The 22,203-nt window shown below is 47.0% G+C and overlaps 3 protein-coding genes across 8 annotated transcripts in view; 1 reads left to right on the forward strand and 2 right to left on the reverse strand.

Annotated features, from left to right (window-relative positions):
* CARS2 (cysteinyl-tRNA synthetase 2, mitochondrial) overlaps positions 1-2,872 on the reverse strand; it is a 66,207-nt gene extending 63,335 nt beyond the window's left edge. The window contains exon 1 of one of the 4 annotated variants that reach the window (XM_050766611.1): positions 2,740-2,872. The gene's annotated coding sequence lies outside the window, so the exon portion shown is untranslated. Of the gene's footprint in view, positions 1-1,583; positions 1,660-1,778; positions 1,889-2,739 lie in introns of those variants that run through there. The other 3 variants (XM_050766610.1, XM_050766607.1, XM_050766609.1) reach the window with 3 other exon arrangements.
* On the reverse strand, positions 240-2,746 carry LOC126940606 (uncharacterized). The gene has a single exon (XM_050766628.1). It carries the CDS (start codon positions 2,641-2,643, stop codon positions 2,047-2,049), a length of 597 nt encoding a protein of 198 aa, XP_050622585.1. The 5' UTR covers positions 2,644-2,746; the 3' UTR covers positions 240-2,046.
* A 192-nt stretch (positions 2,873-3,064) lies between the features above and the next one.
* ING1 (inhibitor of growth family member 1) lies at positions 3,065-10,632 on the forward strand. Of its 3 annotated transcripts, none has more exons than XM_050766620.1 (2): positions 3,065-3,890; positions 8,797-10,632. In XM_050766620.1, exons 1-2 carry the CDS (start codon positions 3,755-3,757, stop codon positions 9,498-9,500), a joined length of 840 nt encoding a protein of 279 aa, XP_050622577.1. In that variant the 5' UTR covers positions 3,065-3,754; the 3' UTR covers positions 9,501-10,632. The 3 variants fall into 3 exon arrangements, with proteins under 3 accessions (XP_050622577.1, XP_050622578.1, XP_050622579.1); XM_050766621.1 differs by lacking the exon at positions 3,065-3,890 and adding an exon at positions 5,078-5,136; XM_050766622.1 differs by lacking the exon at positions 3,065-3,890 and adding an exon at positions 5,171-5,605.
* The last annotated feature ends 11,571 nt before the right edge of the window (positions 10,633-22,203 follow it).

The following is a 22,203-nucleotide window of genomic DNA, read 5'->3' on the forward strand; positions in this document are numbered from 1 at the left end:
CATCTCTTATATCTGATTCTCATAGGTTTGAGCTTTTTCAATTAGTCTGGAAATATAATTTTAGAAAAAAATTTCATTTTTAAATGTTTATTTTTTAAATCCATTTGAAATTTCTGTTCTACAGAAAAGTTTTAGCATCCATTTTTGCAATACTCCACAGGAAACAAAACTGAAACAGACAAGATTCTACAACGTATCTTCAAAATTAAGCACCTTTCTTCAATGACATTTAAAATTCGTTATCACAGTTAATTATGTCTTATTGCTTGGTCTTCTAAGTTTGTTTCAAAGAAGACAAAATATTTTTTGACTTTTTATCCCAAGGGGTGGGCTAAAAGTTTTATGGAATGTAAAGCTCCAAAAAACTTTTTACTACTGTATCCCCAGCACACGGACCAGTAGTTGGCACATTGAATGCATAAGATGCCTTTTTGGTTTATATGTATGTGAAGAGAATACATAACAAGAGAGGAACAAATTCATTATTCAGATTGTACTGTATTGTGATTTTTTAAAAAAAACGATAACCTAGGTTAAACTCCATCTTATCTTTGTAAGGGGTAAATTACTTCCAACTTTATTCTTGAGTTCAGATAAACACTATTCATTCTAGAGCCAATGATTACTAGGAATAGAAGAACCAGTCTATTTCTTACTATTGTACTTTTAAATTACTTATATGCTTTTAGAGGGAAAGGCGTAATTTTCCTTATTCAACTTTATACTCCCTCTATACTCTCTATTCGACATAATGTTTGTTTCCACATAATGTTATCTTGTCATAGTCTTTTTTTTTCTTTTTTTCTGGAGATGAGTCTTGCTCTGTCGCTCAGGCTGAAGTGCAGTGGCGCAATCTCGGCTCACTGCCACCTCCACCTCCTGGGTTCAAGTGATTCTCCTGTCTCAGCCTCCAGAATAGCTAGGACTACAGGCACGCGCCACCATGCCCTGCTAATTTTTTTGTATTTTTAGTAGAGACAGGGTTTCACCATGTTGCCCAAGCTGGTCCCGAACTCCTGAGCTCAGGTAATCCACACCCCGGCCTCCCAAACTGGTAGGATTACAGGCGTGAGCCACCGCGTCCGGCGAAGTGTTACAGTCTTTAGTGCAGACCAAGTAGTGGCCAATAAATCTTGTAGAAACGAAAGTACTCATTTGCTTTTAACTGGGCCAAGACTAGAATAGCGTGATCTGTAAGTAAAATAACAGCCATTTCCCCACATATCAAAGCAAAAGCTCTCCTGATGTGTAGGTGAGATGAAGGGGCTTAAAAGTGAAGATTAAACCCACTTCAAAGTGTAAAGAGTATCCATCCATTTATCATTGCAGCAACGTTCCAACGTGAACAATCCGATTCCAAGTACAAAACAACTCAATTCAGTCTCTTTGCCGTACTCACATCCATAGCACAAAATACCCTGCAGGGCGCTTGAATGAGCACCACTGCAGTTAATAATCTACTCTATAAATACTGGACGAATCCAAATTTTTACTGGATTACACAGAATACTTTTTTTAAAAAATGCAAATAGTTTTAGATGTCACAACAGGGTTCCATCAAATACCACGTTTCCAAATCTTACCACGAGAATGTGTATCCATTTCAACTGCAGTTATTTTGTGTCTAAAGCTGTGCACTCTGCTTTGCAACAGGATAAACCCGGTGGATAAAAGCTGAAATCCGACCCTGTCCAAATTAAAAGGCTAAGAAAAAGTGGAGAAGCGCGCTGGCGTGGAGTTGACACAGAAACACTGCAAGGGCTGGGGACAGGGCTTACTTAGGTTCGTGGAATACACAGGCAGCACCACCAACCCGGCTCTCCGGAAAAGAGAAAGTCCGGTGAGAAAGGTGAAAAATGACAAGGCACCGTTCTCCGACTTGGTGAAAAACACCCAATGCAAACAGACCAGGGTTCAGAGCGGAAGAAAACTAGCGAAAACCAGGCAGCCAAGCGTGGCGAGCACAGCTCTCGGGTCCACCCCGGAGTGGACCCGCGGCGACTGCAGCCGTGCGGAGGCGGAAGCCGAGGCCGAGGCCGAGGCCGCTTAGGAACCGCGGCGCTGGCTGGCAGCGCACAAAGACGCGAGGCCACGCCCAGGAGGGGCCGGCCCTTTGACCGGAAGGGGGCGGGGCGGCGCGCGGGGCCGGTCGCCTAGGCAACGGGCTCGCGTGGCGTCCGGGCTTCTCAGAAAGCCCAAAATCCGGGAGCTTCGGGAGGGCAGAGAGGCGATGGGGACGGGGTGCGGGGAGGGGCGGTTGGGGAGCCGAATGGCCTCAGGACGCCGGCCGACCGGATGTCTGCATTCTGTTGGCGGCCTTTCCAAATGTGGGGAGCAGCCTCCGAGAGCGGTGTTCGTGGCACAGGGCGGGAAGAGATAAGGGCTAGGGAAGGCGCCCCTCGGGCCTATCCACCTCTTATGGGGCTCGGCACTAGGAAGCAGCTTCCCTCTTGTGCCCCTTTGTCTCCAAGCCGTTCCAAACTGAGTACCGGGAGGCGACACAAAGGGAGGGCGGTGACGGATGGCGCAGGCGCGGGAGCCGCCTAGGCTGCTGGGAGTGGTGGTCCCGCCGAGGAATTGGTAGGTCTCCCGCGCACTCCGCGGCCTCAGCTCGGAGGACACCGAGAGGGTGCCAATGCGCATGCGCCGCCACTTCCGCCCGTGCCCGGCCCTCCTCTTCCTTCCGCCTCCCGGAGGACTTGGGTTTCTAGTAGTAAGAGTCCGGGGGGCATTACTCACGGTCTCCCCGCCTCCTCTTCATCTTGATTGGGCTGTCAAAGTGAGGTTGGCAAGTGGATTGGCTACTGTGGTTGCCAGTTCTGTTTCGGGCCATACTTATACCGCGCTGTGGGGCGGGGACGAAGAGAGTCAGGGGCTGAGGAGCGGGTTCTGTTAGTCGTTGCGTGCCATGGTCTCGGAGGCTGCTGTCCCGCGGCCCGTTAGGTCCTGGTCGGGTTTTCAGCGAAACAGGCAGCTCCCCTGCGTTTCCCGGCGGGCGTGCTGCGCCGCCCAACGGGCTCTGCCTCCAAGTGCCAAAAACTCCTAGTAAAGTTTGCGCCTCGCCCGCCGTCCCCGCCCCAGCGGCCCTGACGCTGTCCCCTCCGCGACCCTCGCCCCTGGCAGAAGTGACAGGCAAGGCCACGCCCCCTCGCGGGCCGGCCTCGGGCCCGCAGCCCCGGGGGCCCGGGACGGTGAGGGGCGTGAATGCGGCGGGGGGGCGGGGCCGTCGCCGGGGGAGGGGGCCGAGGCGCATGCGCGCTGCGCAGCGGGGCTGAATGTTTCCCAAGTGTTTGAAACTGGTATTTGGGTTTTCCACGTTGGACAAGTGCGGCTCGGCGGCCGGCGGAGCGCGCCCCTTCCTGCTGCCCGCTCCGCTCCTCTCTTCTCCTCAGCCCAGTGGGCGGGTGGGCGGCGGCGGCCGCGGCGCTGGGCCCTCTCCCGCCGGTGTGTGCGCGCTCGTACGCGCGGCCCCCAGCGCCAGCCCCGCCGCCTGAGAGGGGGCCTGCGCCGCCGGCCGGGGCGTGCGCCCAGGAGCCACCGCCACCGCGGCCCGCGCCCCCAGGCGCTGGGGTACCCGCGGACCCGGAGGCGGCGGACGGGCTCGGCAGATGTAGCCGCCGGTCCGGAGCAGGAGCCGGCGGGGGGCGCCGGGAGAGCGAGGGCTTTGCATTTTGCAGTGCTATTTTTTCAGGGGGGCGGGGGGTGGAGGAAGCGGAAAGCCGCGCCGAGTCGCCGGGGACCTCCGGGGTGAACCATGTTGAGTCCTGCCAACGGGGAGCAGCTCCACCTGGTGAACTATGTGGAGGACTACCTGGACTCCATCGAGTCCCTGCCTTTCGACTTGCAGAGAAATGTCTCGCTGATGCGGGAGATCGACGCGAAATACCAAGGTACGGCCGGGTGATGGATGGGCGGGGGCGGCCGCCTCCATCCCGGCGGGTCCGGGCGCGCCGCGGAGCCGGCCCGGTCCTGCCGTGGAGCGGAGGAAGCGGCCGGCTCCGCAGCGGCGGCCCTCGGCAGGGGCAGGAACAAAAGGTCTGGAGCGCCTTTGATTCGCCAAGGTCCTTGTGTGCAAAGCCCGGGACACGGAGGAGGAAGGAGGCGCGAGAGGTCTCGCTGCAAGGCTGCGCGACCAAAGCGCTCTTTGTAGTGAAGTGATGAGGCGGGTGCTGCGGGGGAGGGGGCGGCGGGTCCAAGCCGCGTCCTCTAGGAGGGGGTGCAGATTACGGCGCGAGATGGAGGGATGTGCCGGCGCCTGGGGCTGTAGGACGCCGAGATGTGGCTGCAGGAGGAGGGCGGCTGTGGGCCGGGGTTCCCGCGGACCCGGTGCCTCGGTCCGGAGCAACGCCGCTCCCCTGGCCCTTCTTCGCCGCCCCCCACCCAGTCCCCAATCCGAGTGTTACATAAAGTACCGGGTAGTACTCCGTTCGGGGTAGCTCGGTCGCCCCCGCCCAGTCCCCTCCGGCCCTCACTTGGCACTGGACACCGAGTAAGGGCCGACTGCGAGGGGCGACGCCGCCGGTTGTAGTTTGCGGAGGACGAGGGTTTTTCTCTGTGTGCCGTGGGGAAGGGAAGGGGAGGAGCGGAGGCGGGGAAGGCGCCCATCTGCGCAGCGCTGCGCTCGGGGGGGCGCGGGCAGATCGCTGGGTTGGAGAGGATTGTGGCAGATGAGAGGACCTGTGGGTCGTTCTCTGCAGATCTGGCCGCCCAGGGTGTCAGAGAGAGGTGGCGAGTTCGTGTCCGCCGGGAATTGTTGGCTGTTGGGGAAAGTTTTCTGCGAGGTCAGTCAAGGCTTTGGGGGCTCTGTTTTGAATGTGGATCACCACTCCGAGTTTACTAATGTTTACAAAGCTACGCAGTAGGGAAACGGAAGAGTTAGGTGGGGGCAAAAAAAATCCATCGCCATGCCCGAAAGCACCAGATACCCCTACCGGGAAGGCGCCCCTGCGCGCTCTATCCAAGACGTAGCTTCGCAGCTTCTTTTATAGGAATCTCATTAGCATATTGTGGAACGTCCCGCCTCAACCTTCCGGTGGTTGGCTGTGACGTCCTTCGTGGAATGTCCTTATCATTCCCCTGCGGAACGATTGGTCGCTGAGGCGGATGAAGGCGGGTGTAGCGCAATAACTGGCATGGGTCTGTGTTTCCGCTGTCTTCTTTTTTCTTTTTCGGGGAGGAGCGGGGTGGAGTGTGGTTGATTTGAACGTCTTCGGGTCGCTCGGCCTCCAGCCTCGGATTGGGCCTTGTCGCTGCTGGGGCGGGCTGTGCTCTTCCGTCTTGCGGTGTGGTTGGTTCTCCTCCTGGCCTCCGCCCTCCAAATCGGCGATTCCCATATGCGGCGGCTCTCGGGGGGCGCGGCGAGTCTCCCGCTGGCCTCCTCCCCATTGGCTGGAGGGCCGGCTGGTGTCGCCCAGGCCCCTCTCCCCACTCAGCACTGCCACTTTTGGGCGCGGGGTTATGGCAGTAGCGGGGACCCCAGGGCTGGGGGCTCGGGGCCGGGGCTGCAGTTCGGGCCGCCTCCCGCGACCCGCGAGACCGGCCCGCAGACAGTCCCAGGCCGCATCTTTGCTGACCCGAGGGAGGGGCCGCGCGTGGCCGGGGAAACGTGAGTGACTGGGGCTGCGTCCACGAGCGGGACCCTCGGCGCGGGAACTTTCCTGGAAGGTGCTGTCCTCGGGGCGGGCGGGCTCCGTGGAGTGACCCTGGGGCTCCGGACGGAAGGGAGGCAGCGGCTGAGACCACTGTGATCGTTCGACGATAGAAAAAAGCGCGGGGCGGGGTGCAGGGTCCCAGCCGTCAAGACAGCAAAGTTCACGGAGCCACTTTGTTCTCCTCTCGTTGCTGGGGAGAGCCTGGCTTGCTGCTTGCTTCAGGTTCACCTAGGATGATGAACTTTTTGGCTTCAGGAAAGATCACAGTCCCGCCCCTGCGGGAGTACTGGAGCCGTGCAACTGGTAGCGCTGAGAAGCGCGAGAATCTGTCGCAAGGGTCACAGCTCCTTGGACTTCGCTGTAAATGCTGAGCTCTGCCGCGTAGTTCTGAAAGACAAGCTTGTTTTCACAGATCTACTCTACAGGAAGTCAGACGTCTTTTGCTTAGTAGGCATCGGTTGTCTGTTAATTCGTAAACATGGATTATAATTAGTTTATCGATTTAAAATGGTGTTTGAGATTGCTTGAATTATTTTTCAAACATTATTATAAAAATACCTACCCACCCCCTGGGAAGTCCGCTTCATAAAGAATTTCAGGGCAACCCTTACGTAAAATTAAAATACATTTAAAATAATTGGACAAACCAATTTAAATGTTGCTACAATCTCATTTAATCTGTAAATTCCATGTGTTGCTGCTTTCCATGGTAATGTTGGTGTGGAGTATGTTTGGAAGAAAGGTAGCAGTGTGTCTGAAGCTGAGTTGCTGGCATTCAAGGAGCAGAGTGTCTGGAAGGATGGCTTCCTATTTCGCAGTGGTGGTGTTCCTGTCTATAAATATTTGTACTTAGTGGTTTTGTTGATAAAATACTTTGTTTGGGGTATCAAAGAACTATTAGGTAACAGAAATACTTCTTGGTGATTTTGCAATGGGATATCTGTTTCTCTTCCCCACAAATTAGGCTTCGTCTGGATGGAAGCTTGCTTGTGATGCCAAATAACCTCTATGTTATTAAATTTTAAATTTATATGATAGTTTTCTTTTCCATCAAATGACAATACTGTCTTTAGAACTTTGATTACTGATGAAAAGAAGTGATACCATTTTATAAGCCTAAATCCATTTAAAAATAAATGGTACACACTCATATTTTAACATCTATGATAAATAAGTTGGATAAATTGGTATTACTTGGATACGTTGAACACAGCTATTTATTTTTATAATTAGTGACTATATGAGACTAGGGCATTCCTCCTGGTGGCAGGCAGCCTGCATTGTTCCTCTAGGAAATGTCTTCAGAGCTGTCTTTAGTTTGAGAATATACTCTGGAAAATAATACCATTTAGACAAGCTTCAGCGTTGGCCCAACTTCTTATGTTTACTCTAGTGTTAGGTATGTATCTTATAACTATTTGGAGATAAGATCTGGAAAGGGAGGGGGTACCATTTTAGACAATCCCTCCCACTCCCAGCCCCTCCCCATACACTTCCTAGTTTACAAGTAGTATTGTTGGCCTGGCACGGTGGCTCACTCCTGTAATCCCAGCACTTTCCGAGGCTGAGGCAGGCGGATCACGAGGTCGAGAGTTGGGAGACCAGCCTGACCAACATGGAGAAAACCCTGTCTACTGAAAATACTAAATTAGTTGGGCGTGGTGTTACATGCCTGTAATCCCAGCTACTCGGGAGGCTGAGGCAGGAGAATCGCTTGAACCTGGGAGGCCAAGGTTGCAGTGAGCCGAGATCGCGCCATTGCACTCCAGCCTGGGCAACAAGAGCAAAACTCCGTCTCAACAAAAAAAGTAGTATTGTTGCCTTGTTTAAAGAGACTGCAAAAAGGTTTTAGGAGAGTAATCTGGTACTGTTTAATTTAATGGTTATTGTTTGAGGAAAAAGAGCTCTGGAATTTCTTTGTGAGTAGCCTTTTGGCAAGACTGTTTACTGCCCTTATTTCAACTAGATTTTTTTAACAGCTTTTGTTTCTTGAGAAATTGCCTAATTACACTTTAAAATCATATGCACTGTCCTCTAACATGCCCAAGAAGTTTTATATTTAAATACTGAAGAGGTTTTCTTTTCTTTTTGATGGCATTTTAAAGTCCATTGACTTTAATAGATGTGAAGATGTTTTTGTTTAAGCAGTAGATGCAAAAGTAAAACCTACCAGCTTTGTTTTAAAGCAAGGCTAGTACATTCACTGCAGTTGAAAAATAATAATAATGACCCATTACAGTTGTGCTCCTGTAGTCCTAGCTACTCAGGAGGCTGAGGTGGGAGGGTCACTTGAGCCTGGGAGGTCGAGGCTGCAGTGAGCCGAGATTGCACCACTGCACTCCAGCCTGGGCGACAGAGACAGACCTTGCCCCTAAAATAATAATAACAACAGTCATAATAATAATAAAGCAAAGCTAGGTTTTTCTGGATTATTGTGGCAGAACTGTTCTTGCTTTCACTAATACAGAGGAATAACATGCTAGAATAAATGTGGGGACTGAAACTGAGGACCTAACACAAAGTAGCCTGGACCTTTGCTGTTAACCCGGTTCTTTAAATCATAGAGAGCTATTATATAAATTTATACACGTTCTCTAATTTAACAGGATATTCTAGATGTTGGTATGTTAAAATAGAGACCTTTTTTATTTGAAATATTCAAATAATTTATATTTTATCGTTTGTATATTGTGTATAATGTAATAAATACCATGTTTATATATAACGTTATATGTATATTAATAATTGCATTCAAATAGAAACATTTGAGTAAAAATGATGGCAGTATAGGACATAATCATTAATAGAAAGTATTAATACAGGTTGGGTCCCGAGCACTGCACCTCATTTAAATGTTTCCTCTTAATGGCTTCGGGCATTGTCACCCGTGCGTAGGAACTGTTCTGTGGTTCTCTCTGGGATGGCTGGAGCGGCTCCTCTTCCTGTGGGAGCTCTTCTGGCATTTGCATTTAGTTCCAGGGCACAGGAACAGAGAGGCCCTGGAGGGCCTGTGGCTGGTGGGCTGGGCAAGCCGTGCGCTGGCCCCTGGGCCCCCTGCCAGCCCTCTCCGTAGACCCGGGTCCGGGGCCGTGTGGGTTGTCCCGATGTCCTGCTCGCGAGTGATGCCTGTCCTTCTTGCCCCCAGAGATCTTGAAGGAGCTGGACGAGTGCTACGAGCGCTTTAGCCGCGAGACGGACGGGGCGCAGAAGCGGCGGATGCTGCACTGTGTACAGCGCGCGCTGATCCGCAGCCAGGAGCTGGGCGATGAGAAGATCCAGATCGTGAGCCAGATGGTGGAGCTGGTGGAGAACCGCACGCGGCAAGTGGACAGCCACGTGGAGCTGTTCGAGGCGCAGCAGGAGCTGGGCGACACAGCGGGCAACAGCGGCAAGGCTGGCGCGGACAGGCCCAAAGGCGAGGCGGCAGCGCAGGCTGAGAAGCCCAACAGTAAGCGCTCGCGAAGGCAGCGCAACAACGAGAACCGCGAGAACGCGTCCAGCAACCACGACCACGAGGACGGCGCCTCGGGGACACCCAAGGAGAAGAAGGCCAAGACCTCCAAGAAGAAGAAGCGCTCCAAGGCCAAGGCGGAGCGGGAGGCGTCCCCTGCCGACCTCCCCATCGACCCCAACGAACCCACGTATTGTCTGTGCAACCAGGTCTCCTACGGGGAGATGATCGGCTGTGACAACGACGAGTGTCCCATCGAGTGGTTCCACTTCTCGTGCGTGGGGCTCAATCATAAACCCAAGGGCAAGTGGTACTGTCCCAAGTGCCGGGGGGAGAACGAGAAGACCATGGACAAAGCCCTGGAGAAATCCAAAAAAGAGAGGGCTTACAACAGGTAGTTTGTGGACAGGCGCCTGGTAGTGAGGAGGACAAAATAAACCGTGTATTTATTACATTGCCGCCTTTGTTGAGGTGCAGGGAGTGTAAAATGTATATTTTTAAAGAATGTTAGAAAAGGAACCATTCCTTTCATAGGGATGGCAGTGATTCTGTTTGCCTTTTGTTTTCATTGGTACACGTGTAACAAGAAAGTGGTCTGTGGATCAGCATTTTAGAAACTACAAATATAGGTTTGATTAAACACTTAAGTCTCAGACTGATTTCTTGTGGGAGGAGGGGGACTAAACTCAACCTAACACATTAAATGTGGAAGGAAAATACTTCATTTAGCTTTTTTATTTTAATAAAAGTAATATTACTTTATGAACAAATTTTTTTAATTGGCCGGTCGCCAAAAATACAGCCTATAGTAAATGTGGTTCTTGCTGCCATGATGTATATCCATATAACAATTCAGTAACAAAGGTTTCAAGTTTGAAGATTATTTTTTAAAAAGGTAAATGGTTAAATTTTACATGATAGATATTTTATATTTTGGCCTGTTCCCCAAATGGCCATTTTAAAATGCTTGGGTACACTTCTCTTAAACAAGCGGTCTAGTCAAGGAACCTCAAGTCATGCTTTTGCTATCACGAATCATAGTGTAGCCATCTTTAATTTATATCAGATGTATAAATGTACATTTCCAAGTGAACTTGCACTTGCTATATTATGATTGGAAGTGCAGTCAGCAGATGCTGTTGTGAAGCTAATGTCACAATTATGTGCAAAGGTGTGCTTCCTGCTGTATGTGAGCTGTAAAAATGTTACGTGAAGAAATAAATGAAACTTGGCCAGTTTGTTCCTCTAGTAGTATATTTAATTTTGACATAAGTAACTTTTAAAATTTGTCTTAAAAATTTATACACCAGCAGTTTAGACGAAGCCTTAAGTAAATTTTGTATTATTGTTCTCACTTATTAATAATGAAGTTACCTAATTGCCAGCAAATAAATACGTGTCAAAACAGAATCTGTATTCAGACCCTGGGTTAGGAAATTACTGCCCACTTGTCAAGTCCAGTCCACCACTTGTTTGAACATTATATGGAGTTTAAATTCTAGTGTCCATAAATAAAGTTTCGGTGGAACAGAGCTGTGCTTATGTGCGTATGTATTGTCTGTGGATGCTTTTGCAAAATGGCAGAGTTCATTCGTTGCAACTGAGACCTTTTGAGTTGACAAGCCAAAACTATTTTCAGGCCCTCTGCAGAAAGAGTTTGCTGACCTCTGATTTAAACTGGCATCTAACATTGATCTGCCCACATATTGAAAGGGTCAGTGGAGTTTTCATTTGTTTTTTATTTTTTTGAGACGGAGTTTCGCTCTTGTTCCAGGCTGGAGTGCAATAGCGCGATCTTGGCTCACTGCAACCTCCGCCTCCCAGGTTCAAGCGATTGTCCTGCCTCAGCCTCCTGAGTAGCTGGGACTACAGGCACCTGCCGCTACGCCCGGCTAATTTTGTATTTTTAGTAGAGAACACAGTTTCTCCATGGTGGTCATGGCTGGTCTCAAACTCCCGACCTCAGGTGATCCACTCACCTCGGCCTTCCAAAGTGCTGAGATTACAGGTGTGAGCCACCACGCCTGGCCGGAGTTTTAATTTCTTTCTTTTTTTTTTTTTTGAGATAGAGTCTCGCCCTGTCTCCAGCCTGGAGTGCAATGGCGCGATATTGGCTCTGCAACCTCCGCCTCTCGGGCTCAAGCGATTCTCCTGCCTCAGTCTCCTGAGTAGCTGGGACTACAGGTGCGTGCCACCATGCCCAGCTAATTTTTGTATTTTTAGTAGAGATGGGGTTTCACCATGTTGGCCAGTATGGTCTCGATCTCTTGACCGTGATCCACACGCCTCGGCCTCCCAAAGTGCTGGGATGACAGGCGTGAGCCACCACACCCTAAGTGACGCATGGTTCACTTTAACTTCGTACATGGTAAAATCAGTTTCTTTCCATGATCTGTTTCACAGTCTCTGTGAAGCTGCCAGGAAGAAGCAATGAGTGATGACATTATAGAAGCTAAGTATACGGCATATATTTATTGTAAGTAAAACATTAAGTTTGCTGATTGTTTACTTGGGATAAACAATTATTGTGAACTTTATTTGTGCTGGACATAAGTGGCTGACTATTTTCCAGTGAAATTCCATCACAGAGGGGTACTCTGTAGAGAAATGCAAACTGTAGTTGGTCATACACTGAAATTTGAACTTTTTACATATCAATATCTACAAATAGGTGTTTACTTTCCTGCAAAACTCCAGAACATTTAAGAGTCTTGGGTGTTTAAATTTGACGAGATTTACCCAAATAGTGAACAAAAAGAGTTTATGAAAATAAGTTATAGAATTAAAATAATAAAAATCCAGTGACAATAAAAATAGCTGGAGTCTTTGCTTATATAAAATTTTGTGCTAATTTTTCACTTCTATATTAATTGGAGGTAATAATGGAAATTAAGTTATAGAAATGAAGATTCAATGAAATGCAGTTGCTAATACGGGATTTCTTCATATTCAGTTTTGGTGTGGGCAACTGGTGAAGAGAGATGGCTCGGAGGCCAAGCCTTGCAATCTAGGAACCCAGCCCTGTCCTTAAGGGCTTGATCTTGAATAAATTGCTTAACACTTGGTCTGTAGTTCTACACTTTTAAAATACGTTTCACAGACGGTGGTTCTGAGAAATACATGAGGTTAAGTGAGTAAGGCACTGGCATATTCAAATGTTGGATATTTTTTCTCTAGCTTTCTTCAAGTTTCTCGTAAGGACAGGTGGGTAGCCACTTACTCTTTTTAAAAATTAGATACAATACAGAGTCATGTTTTGTTGGATTGGCAGTCTTAAATCACTCTTGTTATTTCCAGTGAACATAAAAAAATTACAGATAAGTACTTAAAACACTCAAGATTTGGGATTCAGATCACGATTAGATACAGTAGAAAGATCCTGGAATTCCGACATGAGGACCAAAAATGGTACTGAATTCTTTTTGAAGAGCAGATTAGTGAAAAGCGATCTAATGTAGAACAGTTGCTTTTACTTAGACGTTCAATGCATATTTGTTGTATAATAACCAGGTTATTTACAGTTCGGATAAAGGTCCAAAAAGTGTTTTCATTATGATGTAATACTTAGTATTGTAAACTGGACTAAGGAAACGTTGTATGCTCAAGGAAGTGTTGAGCAGCCATACTGTTCCTGGGACAGGCTCCCCAGGTGCTGAGAGAGGTGCTTCAGGAGTCACAGACCTACAGGCACTTACTTTCCGGTGACTGGGATGTCTGCTGGTGGTTTTCTTTTGGTGTGGTTAGAGCTATGCGAGTTGTCTCAATATTTGAGACTATCGGTGGTTGCCAATGCTGAATAAAGCATTTATCAAAGTAAAAGCCATTTCCTGTTATTATATATTATTTTAGAACGAGTACACATTTCGTTGTGATATCCTTTTGTAGTTCACGTTCATGTAGTGTCCCAGGTAAAATAAGTTACCTGGAACTTACCTGAACCTTTTAATATTTCACTAAAGTATTAAATCTTTTTATTAGGCATAATGATTAGGAGCTTCATCTGTGCACATCTAAAGGCATGATGTGCTCTCGAGGACATCTAGCTTTTTTCCTTCTATCTAACGTAATTTGTGGCTCTGGAATCCTTGGCATATATGGAGCAAGGTTTTACTGATACTGTCCGCCTCCCTCTCTGTTGTAACGTGTAGAATGTGCCTCTTCATCGCGGAGTCCAGGCAGTTCTCAGCACTTTGGGGGCTAGATTTCTGGGTTTTTTTTAATCTGGAAAAATTGCTAGTCCTCTAATTCTGAATTTATGTGGAGGGCTTAGGAAGACACGGCTAATGGGAAGGAGGTGGGAGAGCAAATGTGTGTTATGTTGCTAAGTCAAAATTGCCTCCTGAGGTTTTTTTATGAGGGGCTTTGTTTCAGAGGATTTATTTTAACTATTTTGTCTTTGTTTTTTAAGCAGCTCATCAATGAGAATCCAACTATTACATTTTTTTTTTCCTCACAAACAAAACATTAGTGAGCTGTGCCCCCTGTGCCACCAAAAGAATGACAGGAATTCTATAACTGGAATGAAGAAATTCATTAAGTCAATTCTCTTTCCTTACCTCAATACTATGTATTACCTGATTTTTTTCATAAAGATGGGGTTGGTATTTTTCCAATTAAAACCCCCAATCTGAAAAGAAGTCACTACAAACTGAATAATAGGTTAAATCTTTTTTTTTTTTTTTTTTTTTTTCCTGAGATGGTGTCTTGCTCTGTCACCCAGGCTGGAGTGCAGTAGCCTGATCTCAACTGACTGCAACCTCTGCTTCCCAGGTTCAGGGATTCTCTTGCCTCAGCCTCCCAAGTTGCTGGGATTACTGGCACGTACCACTATGCCCAGCTAATTTTTTTGTATTTTTGGTAGAGATAGGGTTGCACCATGTTGGCCAGGCGGTCATGAACTCCTGACCTCATGATTCGCCTGCCTTGGCCTCCTAAAGTGCTGGGATTACAGGTGTGAGCCACCATGCCCAGCCTAGGTTAAATCTTGACTGCAGCCAGTCAATGCTCCATTAAAGCAAATTTTTTCTTTTTCTTTTTCTTTCTTTTCTCTTTTTTTTTTTTTGAGACGGAATCTTGCTCTTGTTGCTCAGGCTGGAGTGCAATGGCACGATCTCTGCTCACTGCAACCTTCGCCTCCTGGGTTGAAGCTATTCTCCTGCCGCAGCCTCCCAAGTAGCTGGTATTACAGGCGTGCACCACCACGCCTGGCTAATTTTTGTATTTTTAGTAGAGACAGGGTTTTACCATGTTGGCCAGGCTGGTCTCGAACTCCTGACCTCTGGTGATCCACCTGCCTCAGCCTCCCAAAGTGCTGGGACTACAGGCGTGAGTGAGCCACCGTGCCTGGCTAAGGTAGAAATTTTCTTTTTGTTTTTTTGAAGTGGTTAGAAAAGTTTATGTTGTGCTTCGGATTTCTTTTTCTTTTTCTTTTTTTTTTTTTTGAGATGGAGTTTTGCTCTTGTTGCCCAGGCTGGAGTGTAATGGTGCAGTCTCGGCTCACTGCAGCCTCCTGGGTTCAAGAGATTTTCCTGCCTCAGCCTCCCGAGTAGCTGGGATTACAGGCATGCGCCACCATGCCACGCCCAACTAATGTTGTATTTTTAGTAGAGACGGGATTTCTCCATGTTGGTCAGGCTGGTCTCGAACTCCTGACCTCAGGTGATCCACCCGCCTCAGTCTCCCAAAGTGCTGAGATTATAGGCATGAGCACCTAGCCCCTTAGGATATTTTTCTAAGGCATCACAAGTTACACATCCAAACTCTTCAATGCTCTAATATTTTATATTAAAGTAGAATTTTCTACGAAACAAGAAAATGCTTTTTTCAGCAAGCAACTTTAAGGTACTCAGTGTCACGGTGTACGTATATCAATATAACCACCATTTATTGCCTTCTATATGCTAGACACTGCTAGCACTGTATACTTTATATTTTATGACGAGCCTGCCAAAAAATGGACGCTTTTCCTGATGAAGGTGCCAAGACTCAGGTCAGGGACCTGACTTGCACAAGGCCAACGCCCTTCATCTGGCTCCAAAACCGTCATCCTCGACCACCACCCGGCACCCGGAGGCCTCCTCATGGTCAGGACCTGGTGTTGCTGCTGGTGTTTCCTGAACGCCTAACATGCCAGGAGCGTGCTGTCCTCTCATCTCTGCGGGGGTCTTACGACTGAGAAAGGTGTAGGAGGTGAAAGAAACGCTCATGGTCTCACGGGAGGAGAGAGCGAAAAAGTCGTAATTGCTGGGCTTCTTTTCCTGAATGAAGGGGTCTGCAGGAGCCACGGATGTTTGCACTACCAAGTTCTCAAGCTTCTGATTTTTCTCCAGGTAAACCAGGATGCTAACTTCAAGTTTCTTGTTTTGCTTTACAGTGAATTTTAGGATTGTAATTTACCTGCAAGGTTTTATTTGTTTGTTTGTTTTGTTTTGTTTTTTTGAGATTGAGTTTCGCCCAGGCTGGAGTGCAATGGTATGATCTCTGCTCACCGCAACCTCCGCCTCCCAGGTTCGAGCAATTTGCCTACCTTAGCCACCCGAGTAGCTGGGATTACAGGCACGTGCTGCCACACCTGGCTAATTTTGTATTTTTAGTAGAGACGAGATTTCTCCATGTTGGCGAGGCTGGTCTCGAACTCCTGACCTCAGGTGATCCACCTGCCTTGGCCTTCCAAAGTGCTGGGATTACAGATGTGAGCCACCGTGCCCAGCCTACCTGCAAGGTTTTAAGCAGTTCACTAGGAGCCATGCATGGTGCTAGAATCAGCATGAGAGTCAAAGTCAGATTTGAATCAGGACTAGTTTATCACAGGCTGACCTCAAGGAAGTCACTCTTCTCAGCCTAGTGTCCTCAGAAGCAAAATAAGGACAGTGATAATGCTCATCCCATGAGTGGAGGCCCAGACTTGTTAATGTCTGAAAATACTTTGGAAATGCTAGAGCACCGTACAGATAATAATTTGAGTAATATTTTTGGTCAAATTATTCTATTTTACCACATGGATTATTAAAAAATGGACTTGCAATTCCTTACAGCTGAAGAGAATCAAGTCCACCTTAGCTTCTAGTGGTCACTGCCAGGTCCCTGCTGCACGAGGAGGAAGCCCTCCATGGCCGCTTTTCCGTAAACAATTCCATTTCTCTTTGTAGAACACAGAAGTAAATACATCAAATTTTTATTTTTTAGCAGCAATCAGAGCCTATTAAACTTCATTTTGAGTCACCTCTTGATTGAATTCAGAGTAGGCAGAAAATCTCATTCAGTCTCTTCACTGTGTGGGTGAGGAAACTGAGGCTCACGGGTGATGAAGCCGCTTCCTCAAAGGCGCTCCCTGGGTTGGCGGCGGGGCTGCCAGCAGGATAAAGTGCCGTTACCTCAGGCCGGCGCCGCTGCCCCGCTCCATCAGCCCTGCCGTTTCGTGGGTGCACCTGTTCTCATTAATGCAGACGTTAGGAACTGTGGGTCTCTCGTGTTAAGCCACCGGCCTTTAATAAAGACGTGTAGAGTAAAGACTGAATCCAAGAACTGACATTTAAACATGAAACATTTTCTTTTCTAACTTGGAAACCAGTTCTAAAAACACACGTAAAAGGGAATTTCAATTTGATTTGTGTGAAGGGAGTATTTTTGGATAAATGTGTATGCCATTGGAAATGCAGTATTTCTAAATGATTAATATTTAAGACGTTAATATGGTTAGATGTTAATCACCCAATTAATGTAATATTTTTATTATAAAATTTTATAAAAACAAATGTAAATAATCATTCACAGAGTTTAGCAATGTATCCATTTACACGATGTCTGGAAACAGTTTGCTGTCTCCCAAAGTGTTTGTTTAACGTAAGAAATTGTTTGATAAATACTTATTTTCTATATTATTTGAGCATCTTTTGGTTACAAGTAACAATAATTGACTCTGTCTCAAGCAAAGATAAGAAAGATAACAGAAGTGTCAGAAAATTCAGGAATCAGAAGAGCAATGACGGCACCGCAGCAAGGATTTTTCTGTGCAGCACAGATGTGTTCAGAAACAGTGTGGACCAGGTGGAGATCGATCCGTGAGGCACGCAGTGGCCAAGGGGTAGATGGTGTGGTGGACACTGAGTTGCTGAAGCCTGTCGTGGACAGTCAGGTACTATGTTAGAGCGAATGTTTCCATTTTAAAAACAGTTGCCCGGCCAGGTGCGGCGGATCATGAGGTCAGGAGATCGAGACCATCCTGGCCAACATGGTGAAACCCTGTCTCTACTAAAAATACAAAAAATCAGCCGAGCGTGGTGGCACGCACCTGTAGTCCCAGCTACTCTGGAGGCTGAGACAGGAGAATCACTTGAACCTGGGAGGCAGAGGTTGCAGTGAGCCGAGATCACACCACCGCACTCCAACCTGGGCGACAGAGTCTCCATCTCAAAAACAAAAACAAAAAAAAACACTTGCCCTGATAGATGCTGTGTTTGAATGGACAGTTATGCCACCATGACAAATACTGGCTCTGGCTTCATTCCTTTCCCTTTAATTGGGATGTGCTCAGGGAATGGAAATTAATTAATTTTTTTTTTTTTTTTGAGATGGAGTCTCTCTCTGTCACCCAGGCTGGAGTGCGGTGGCACGATCTTGGCTCACTGCAAGCTCTGCCTCCCGGGTTTACACCATTCTCCTGCATCAGCCTCCCCAGCAGCTGGGACTACAGGTGCATGCTGCTGTGCCCGGCTAATTTGTGTATTTTTAGTAGACACGGGGTTTCACCGTGTTAGCCAGGATGGTCTAGATCTCCTGACCTTGTGATCCACCCGCCTTGGCCTCCCAAAGTGCTGGGATTACAGGCGTGAGCCACCGCGCCCAGCCTAATTTTTGTATTTTAAGGTAAGTAAAAGTTAGATGGAAGAGGGGAAATTATAGTTATCCATGGCCAATATACACAATTTTCAAAATATTTATGACTCTTTGCACCATCAATCTGTTCCATAAACATGAGAAATTAGAAGTCAACTAACAATGAAATACTTTTATGACACAAAGATCTTCAATAATATGAGGTAGTTGAAAGTCAAGATATATGAGGATGATCTTCCTTGCCATCTTGGAAGGCTGGTAAGGACCATTTCACTTTGCAAATTTTGAAACCTTCTACACTTGACCAAAAAGTTTAATTCTTTTTTTTTTTTTTTGAGATGGAGTCTTGCTCTGTCACCCAGGCTGGAGTGCAATGGCATGATCTCAGCTCGCTGCAACCTCCACCTCCTGGGTTCAAGCTATTCTCATGTCTCAGCCTCCCGAGTAGCTGGGATTACAAGTGCCTGACACCCCGCCCAGCTAATTTTTGTATTTTTAGTAGAGACGGGGTTTCGCCATGTTGATCAGGTTGGCCTTGAACTCCTGACCTCAGGTAATCCACCCACCTCAGCCTCCCAAAGTGCTGGGATTACAGGCGTGAGCCACTGCGCCTGGCCAAGATATTTAATTCTTTAGAAAGTGCCAGGCCGGACGTGGAGAATAAAAAGATGAGCGGCTGAGAACCCAGTCTACAGAAGTGAAAACTAGATTGCACTGCAGGGGGAGGAATGGGAATAGAATGTGTAAAGATAATTAGGAAACAGCTTGTGAGGCTTACTGCATGTGGCTCCACATTTCAGGAATGATCTAGAAAGGTCAAAGGAAAGCAGCACAGGAGGACTGTAACAAGCTCTCACAGGACACTGGTGTGAGGCAGATCTTACATGAGGTTACAACTCCTGCCACTGAGGTTGCAGTGCAACCTAATTTTTAAAAAATATAAGACCAGACCATAGAAGAACAAATTGAATAATACCAGGATTACTGTGTCTTGAGGAATCAAAATACATGGACAGATGTACTCATTTTATTTCCTCTTATATTTCTATAATGTTATTTTGTAGAATGACTCTTGCGACAGTTTTATTTGTACTCTTAATATCCAGCATAGGGAAGAAGTTAATGAATGACATTTCTGGCTTTACTGTGCAATTATGTCACTGGAGTGTGTTCATGGGGTAAAATATTGTTCCATTACCAAAGGCGTTGTGTTCCTCTCTTCAGTGATGGGGCGACTTGAAATCTTTTTTAGGGTGCCAGGCGAACATTCTTCTAGTGCAGAGAAAGCAGAGTGTCAACCCTAGAAACGAAGATCTGGAGAGCGATGGCTATGAGACAGACAGCAGGAAGTCATTTGGGATGATCAATCTTTTTTTTTTCTTTTTTGGAGACAGGGTCTCGCTCTGTCGCCCAAGCTGCAAAACAGTGACAAGATCTCAGCTCACTGCAGCTTCCACTTCCCAGGCTCAGGCGATCCTCTCACCTCAGCTTCTCTGGTAGCTGGCACCACAGGCGTGCACCACCCTGCCAAGCTAATTAGTCTTTTTGCATTTTTTGTAGAGACAGGGTTTTTTTTTTTTTTTTTTTTTTTTTTTTTTTTTTTTTGAGACGGAGTCTCACGCTGTTGCCCAGGCTGGAGTGCAGTGGCGCGATCTCGGCTCACTGCAAGCTCCGCCTCCCGGGTTCCCGCCATTCTCCTGCCTCAGCCTCCTGAGTAGCTGGGACTACAGGCGCCCGCCACTGCGCCCGGCTAATTTTTTGTATTTTTAGTAGAGACGGGGTTTCACTGTGGTCTCGATCTCCTGACCTAGTGATCCGCCCGTCTCGGCCTCCCAAAGTGCTGGGATTACAGGCTTGAGCCACCGCGCCCGGCCGAGACAGGGTTTTACCATGTTACCCAGCCTGGTCTGCTCAATTTTATAGAAGCCATGAAGGGCGTCTTTTCAATATGGTGGACTGCACTAGTCCCCAAACACATACAAATTTTGTATGAAATATGGAGGAAGGGAAAGGTTTTAAATACATACCCAAGAGGAAACACAAGAGAATTCTCCGTGTGTCAAAACAAAAGAAATCAGAGCAAAAATGGCAAGTAGTTGCTGAAGAGGTGGGCACGTGACCAAGGTGTGTCCATCAAGGTGCCCCGCCCTGCTGACCACAGTGACCAGCGTATGAATGGGCAGTTAGCCCACATCCATCACTACCTATCTTTCCTGGGACTTTTCTTCTGGAGCCACCAGCAAAAATACCTTTTGTCTTTTCACTGTTGCTGCTATACCGTGAGGATGTATGCCTGGACTTCTCGTGGTATCTTACCCAGCACACAGAGAGTCAGTCTGGAAAATGGAAAGAAATACAGTGTCCTGATGGCATTGTTGAAACCCCTGAAGTCACTTGAACCCTGGAACTGCCAGTTATGGAGGTCAATAAATCCTTTTGTTCTTAAGCTACTTCAAGCTGGGTTTGCATACTAACCAATTCACCCACCACCTCTACTTCCCAATCCTCCTAACTTCACCAAGTCAACAATCATCAGCGGTTGGTGGGCATCTATCTCTAGAGCTCCTTTTCTTTTTCTTTTCTTTTTTTTTTTTTTTTTTTTGAGGCAGAGTCTTACTCTATTGCCCAGACTGGATCTCAGCTCACTGCAAGCTCTGCCTCCTGAGTTCAAGCACTTCTACTGCCTCAGCCTCCTTAGTAGCTGGGATTATGGGCATGCACCACCATGCCCAGCTAATTTTTGTATTTTTAGTAGAAACGGGATTTCACCACATTGGTCAGGCTGGTCTCGAACTCCTGACCTCAGGTGATCAGCTCACCTTGGCCTCCCAAAATGCTGGGATTACAGGCTTGAGCCACCACACCTATAGCTCTTTTTCTACAAAATGATACACACACTTTTAGGGTGGTTTTGAAATGTGCACAAACCTCACACCTCTCCCATGAAAGAGTAGAGCCTGGTTTCCCGCCCTTAACTGCAGATGAGCCTGTATGCCTGCTTTGACCTGGAGAATGCATGGGACATGACACCGTGAGACTTCTAAGGCAGGGTAACAATCAGACACAGTTTCTGACTGATCCTTTCCTCTTGTGGATGCTCACACTTGGGACTCTGCCTTCTGGAAGGGCTGCACACAGGTGGTCCAGCCACTTCTTCAGCTGAGGTCCCAAGTGGTAGCTAGTGCCAACCATCAGATACATGGGCACGCCAGCTTGAAGGCGCTACCAGCCCCAGCTTCCAGCTGACACCCAGTGGAGCAGAAACAAGCTGTCCCTTCCCAGCCACGCCCAAATGTCAGATTCATGAGCAAATTAAATGTCATTGTGTTAAGCCATTACATTGTGGGGTGAATTGTTATGTTGCAGTAGATAACCAGAACAATACCTACGTAAAGATACAGTTTTGCTTTACTTTTTGTTTTACAGAAATGAGATCATACCCTATGTATTGATTTGCAATAAGCAATTTTTTTTTCCTGTGTAACACTTTGCCCTGTTGGTCATTCCATATCAATACATAAAAATTAATTGACATGTTATTAACTATTACAAACAATTATGTCCTATGGATATGCCGTAACTGAAACATTCCTTTATTGATTAATGATTAGAGTGTTTCAAATTTTTATTGATGGCAAACCATTCTGAGATAAATATCTGTGTATTGGTTCCATCCTGCACAAGAATATTTCTCTATGATTGATACATAGAAATAAAATTTTAGCAAAAAAGGTTTTCACACCATCTGTAGAGGCTAAGGCAACTCTATTCTTAGACGCTAATCCACCATGTTGACATCTGATTAAGCCCAGTTCTAAGATTTCTATGTTATCTACTTTAAGATACATCCCACCAGCATCTGTGAGTACTTACTTCTCCTTACCTTTGCTGTCATTGGATATTAACCAAATAGAATTTTACCTATCTTGAGAAAAAAACATTTATACACAGTTATATAATACATTATATTTATAATAAAAAATTACATATATAGTACATACATATATATCCATGTAGTATATTTTATTTTATTTTTATTTTTGTCATTTTTTGAGACAGAGTCTCCCTCTGTCGCCCAGGCTGGAGTGCAGTGGCACAACCTTGGCTCGTTGCAACCTCTCCCTCCCAGGTTCAAGCAATTCCCTTGCCTCAGCCTCCTGAGTAGCTGCGACTACGGGTGCCCACCACCATGCCCGGCTAAATTTCGTGTGTATATATATATTTTTAGCAGAGACAGGGTTTCACCATTTTGGCCAGGCTGGTCTC

Source organism: Macaca thibetana, chromosome 17 (assembly GCF_024542745.1).
Source record: "Macaca thibetana thibetana isolate TM-01 chromosome 17, ASM2454274v1, whole genome shotgun sequence".
Lineage (NCBI taxonomy): Eukaryota > Metazoa > Chordata > Mammalia > Primates > Cercopithecidae > Macaca > Macaca thibetana.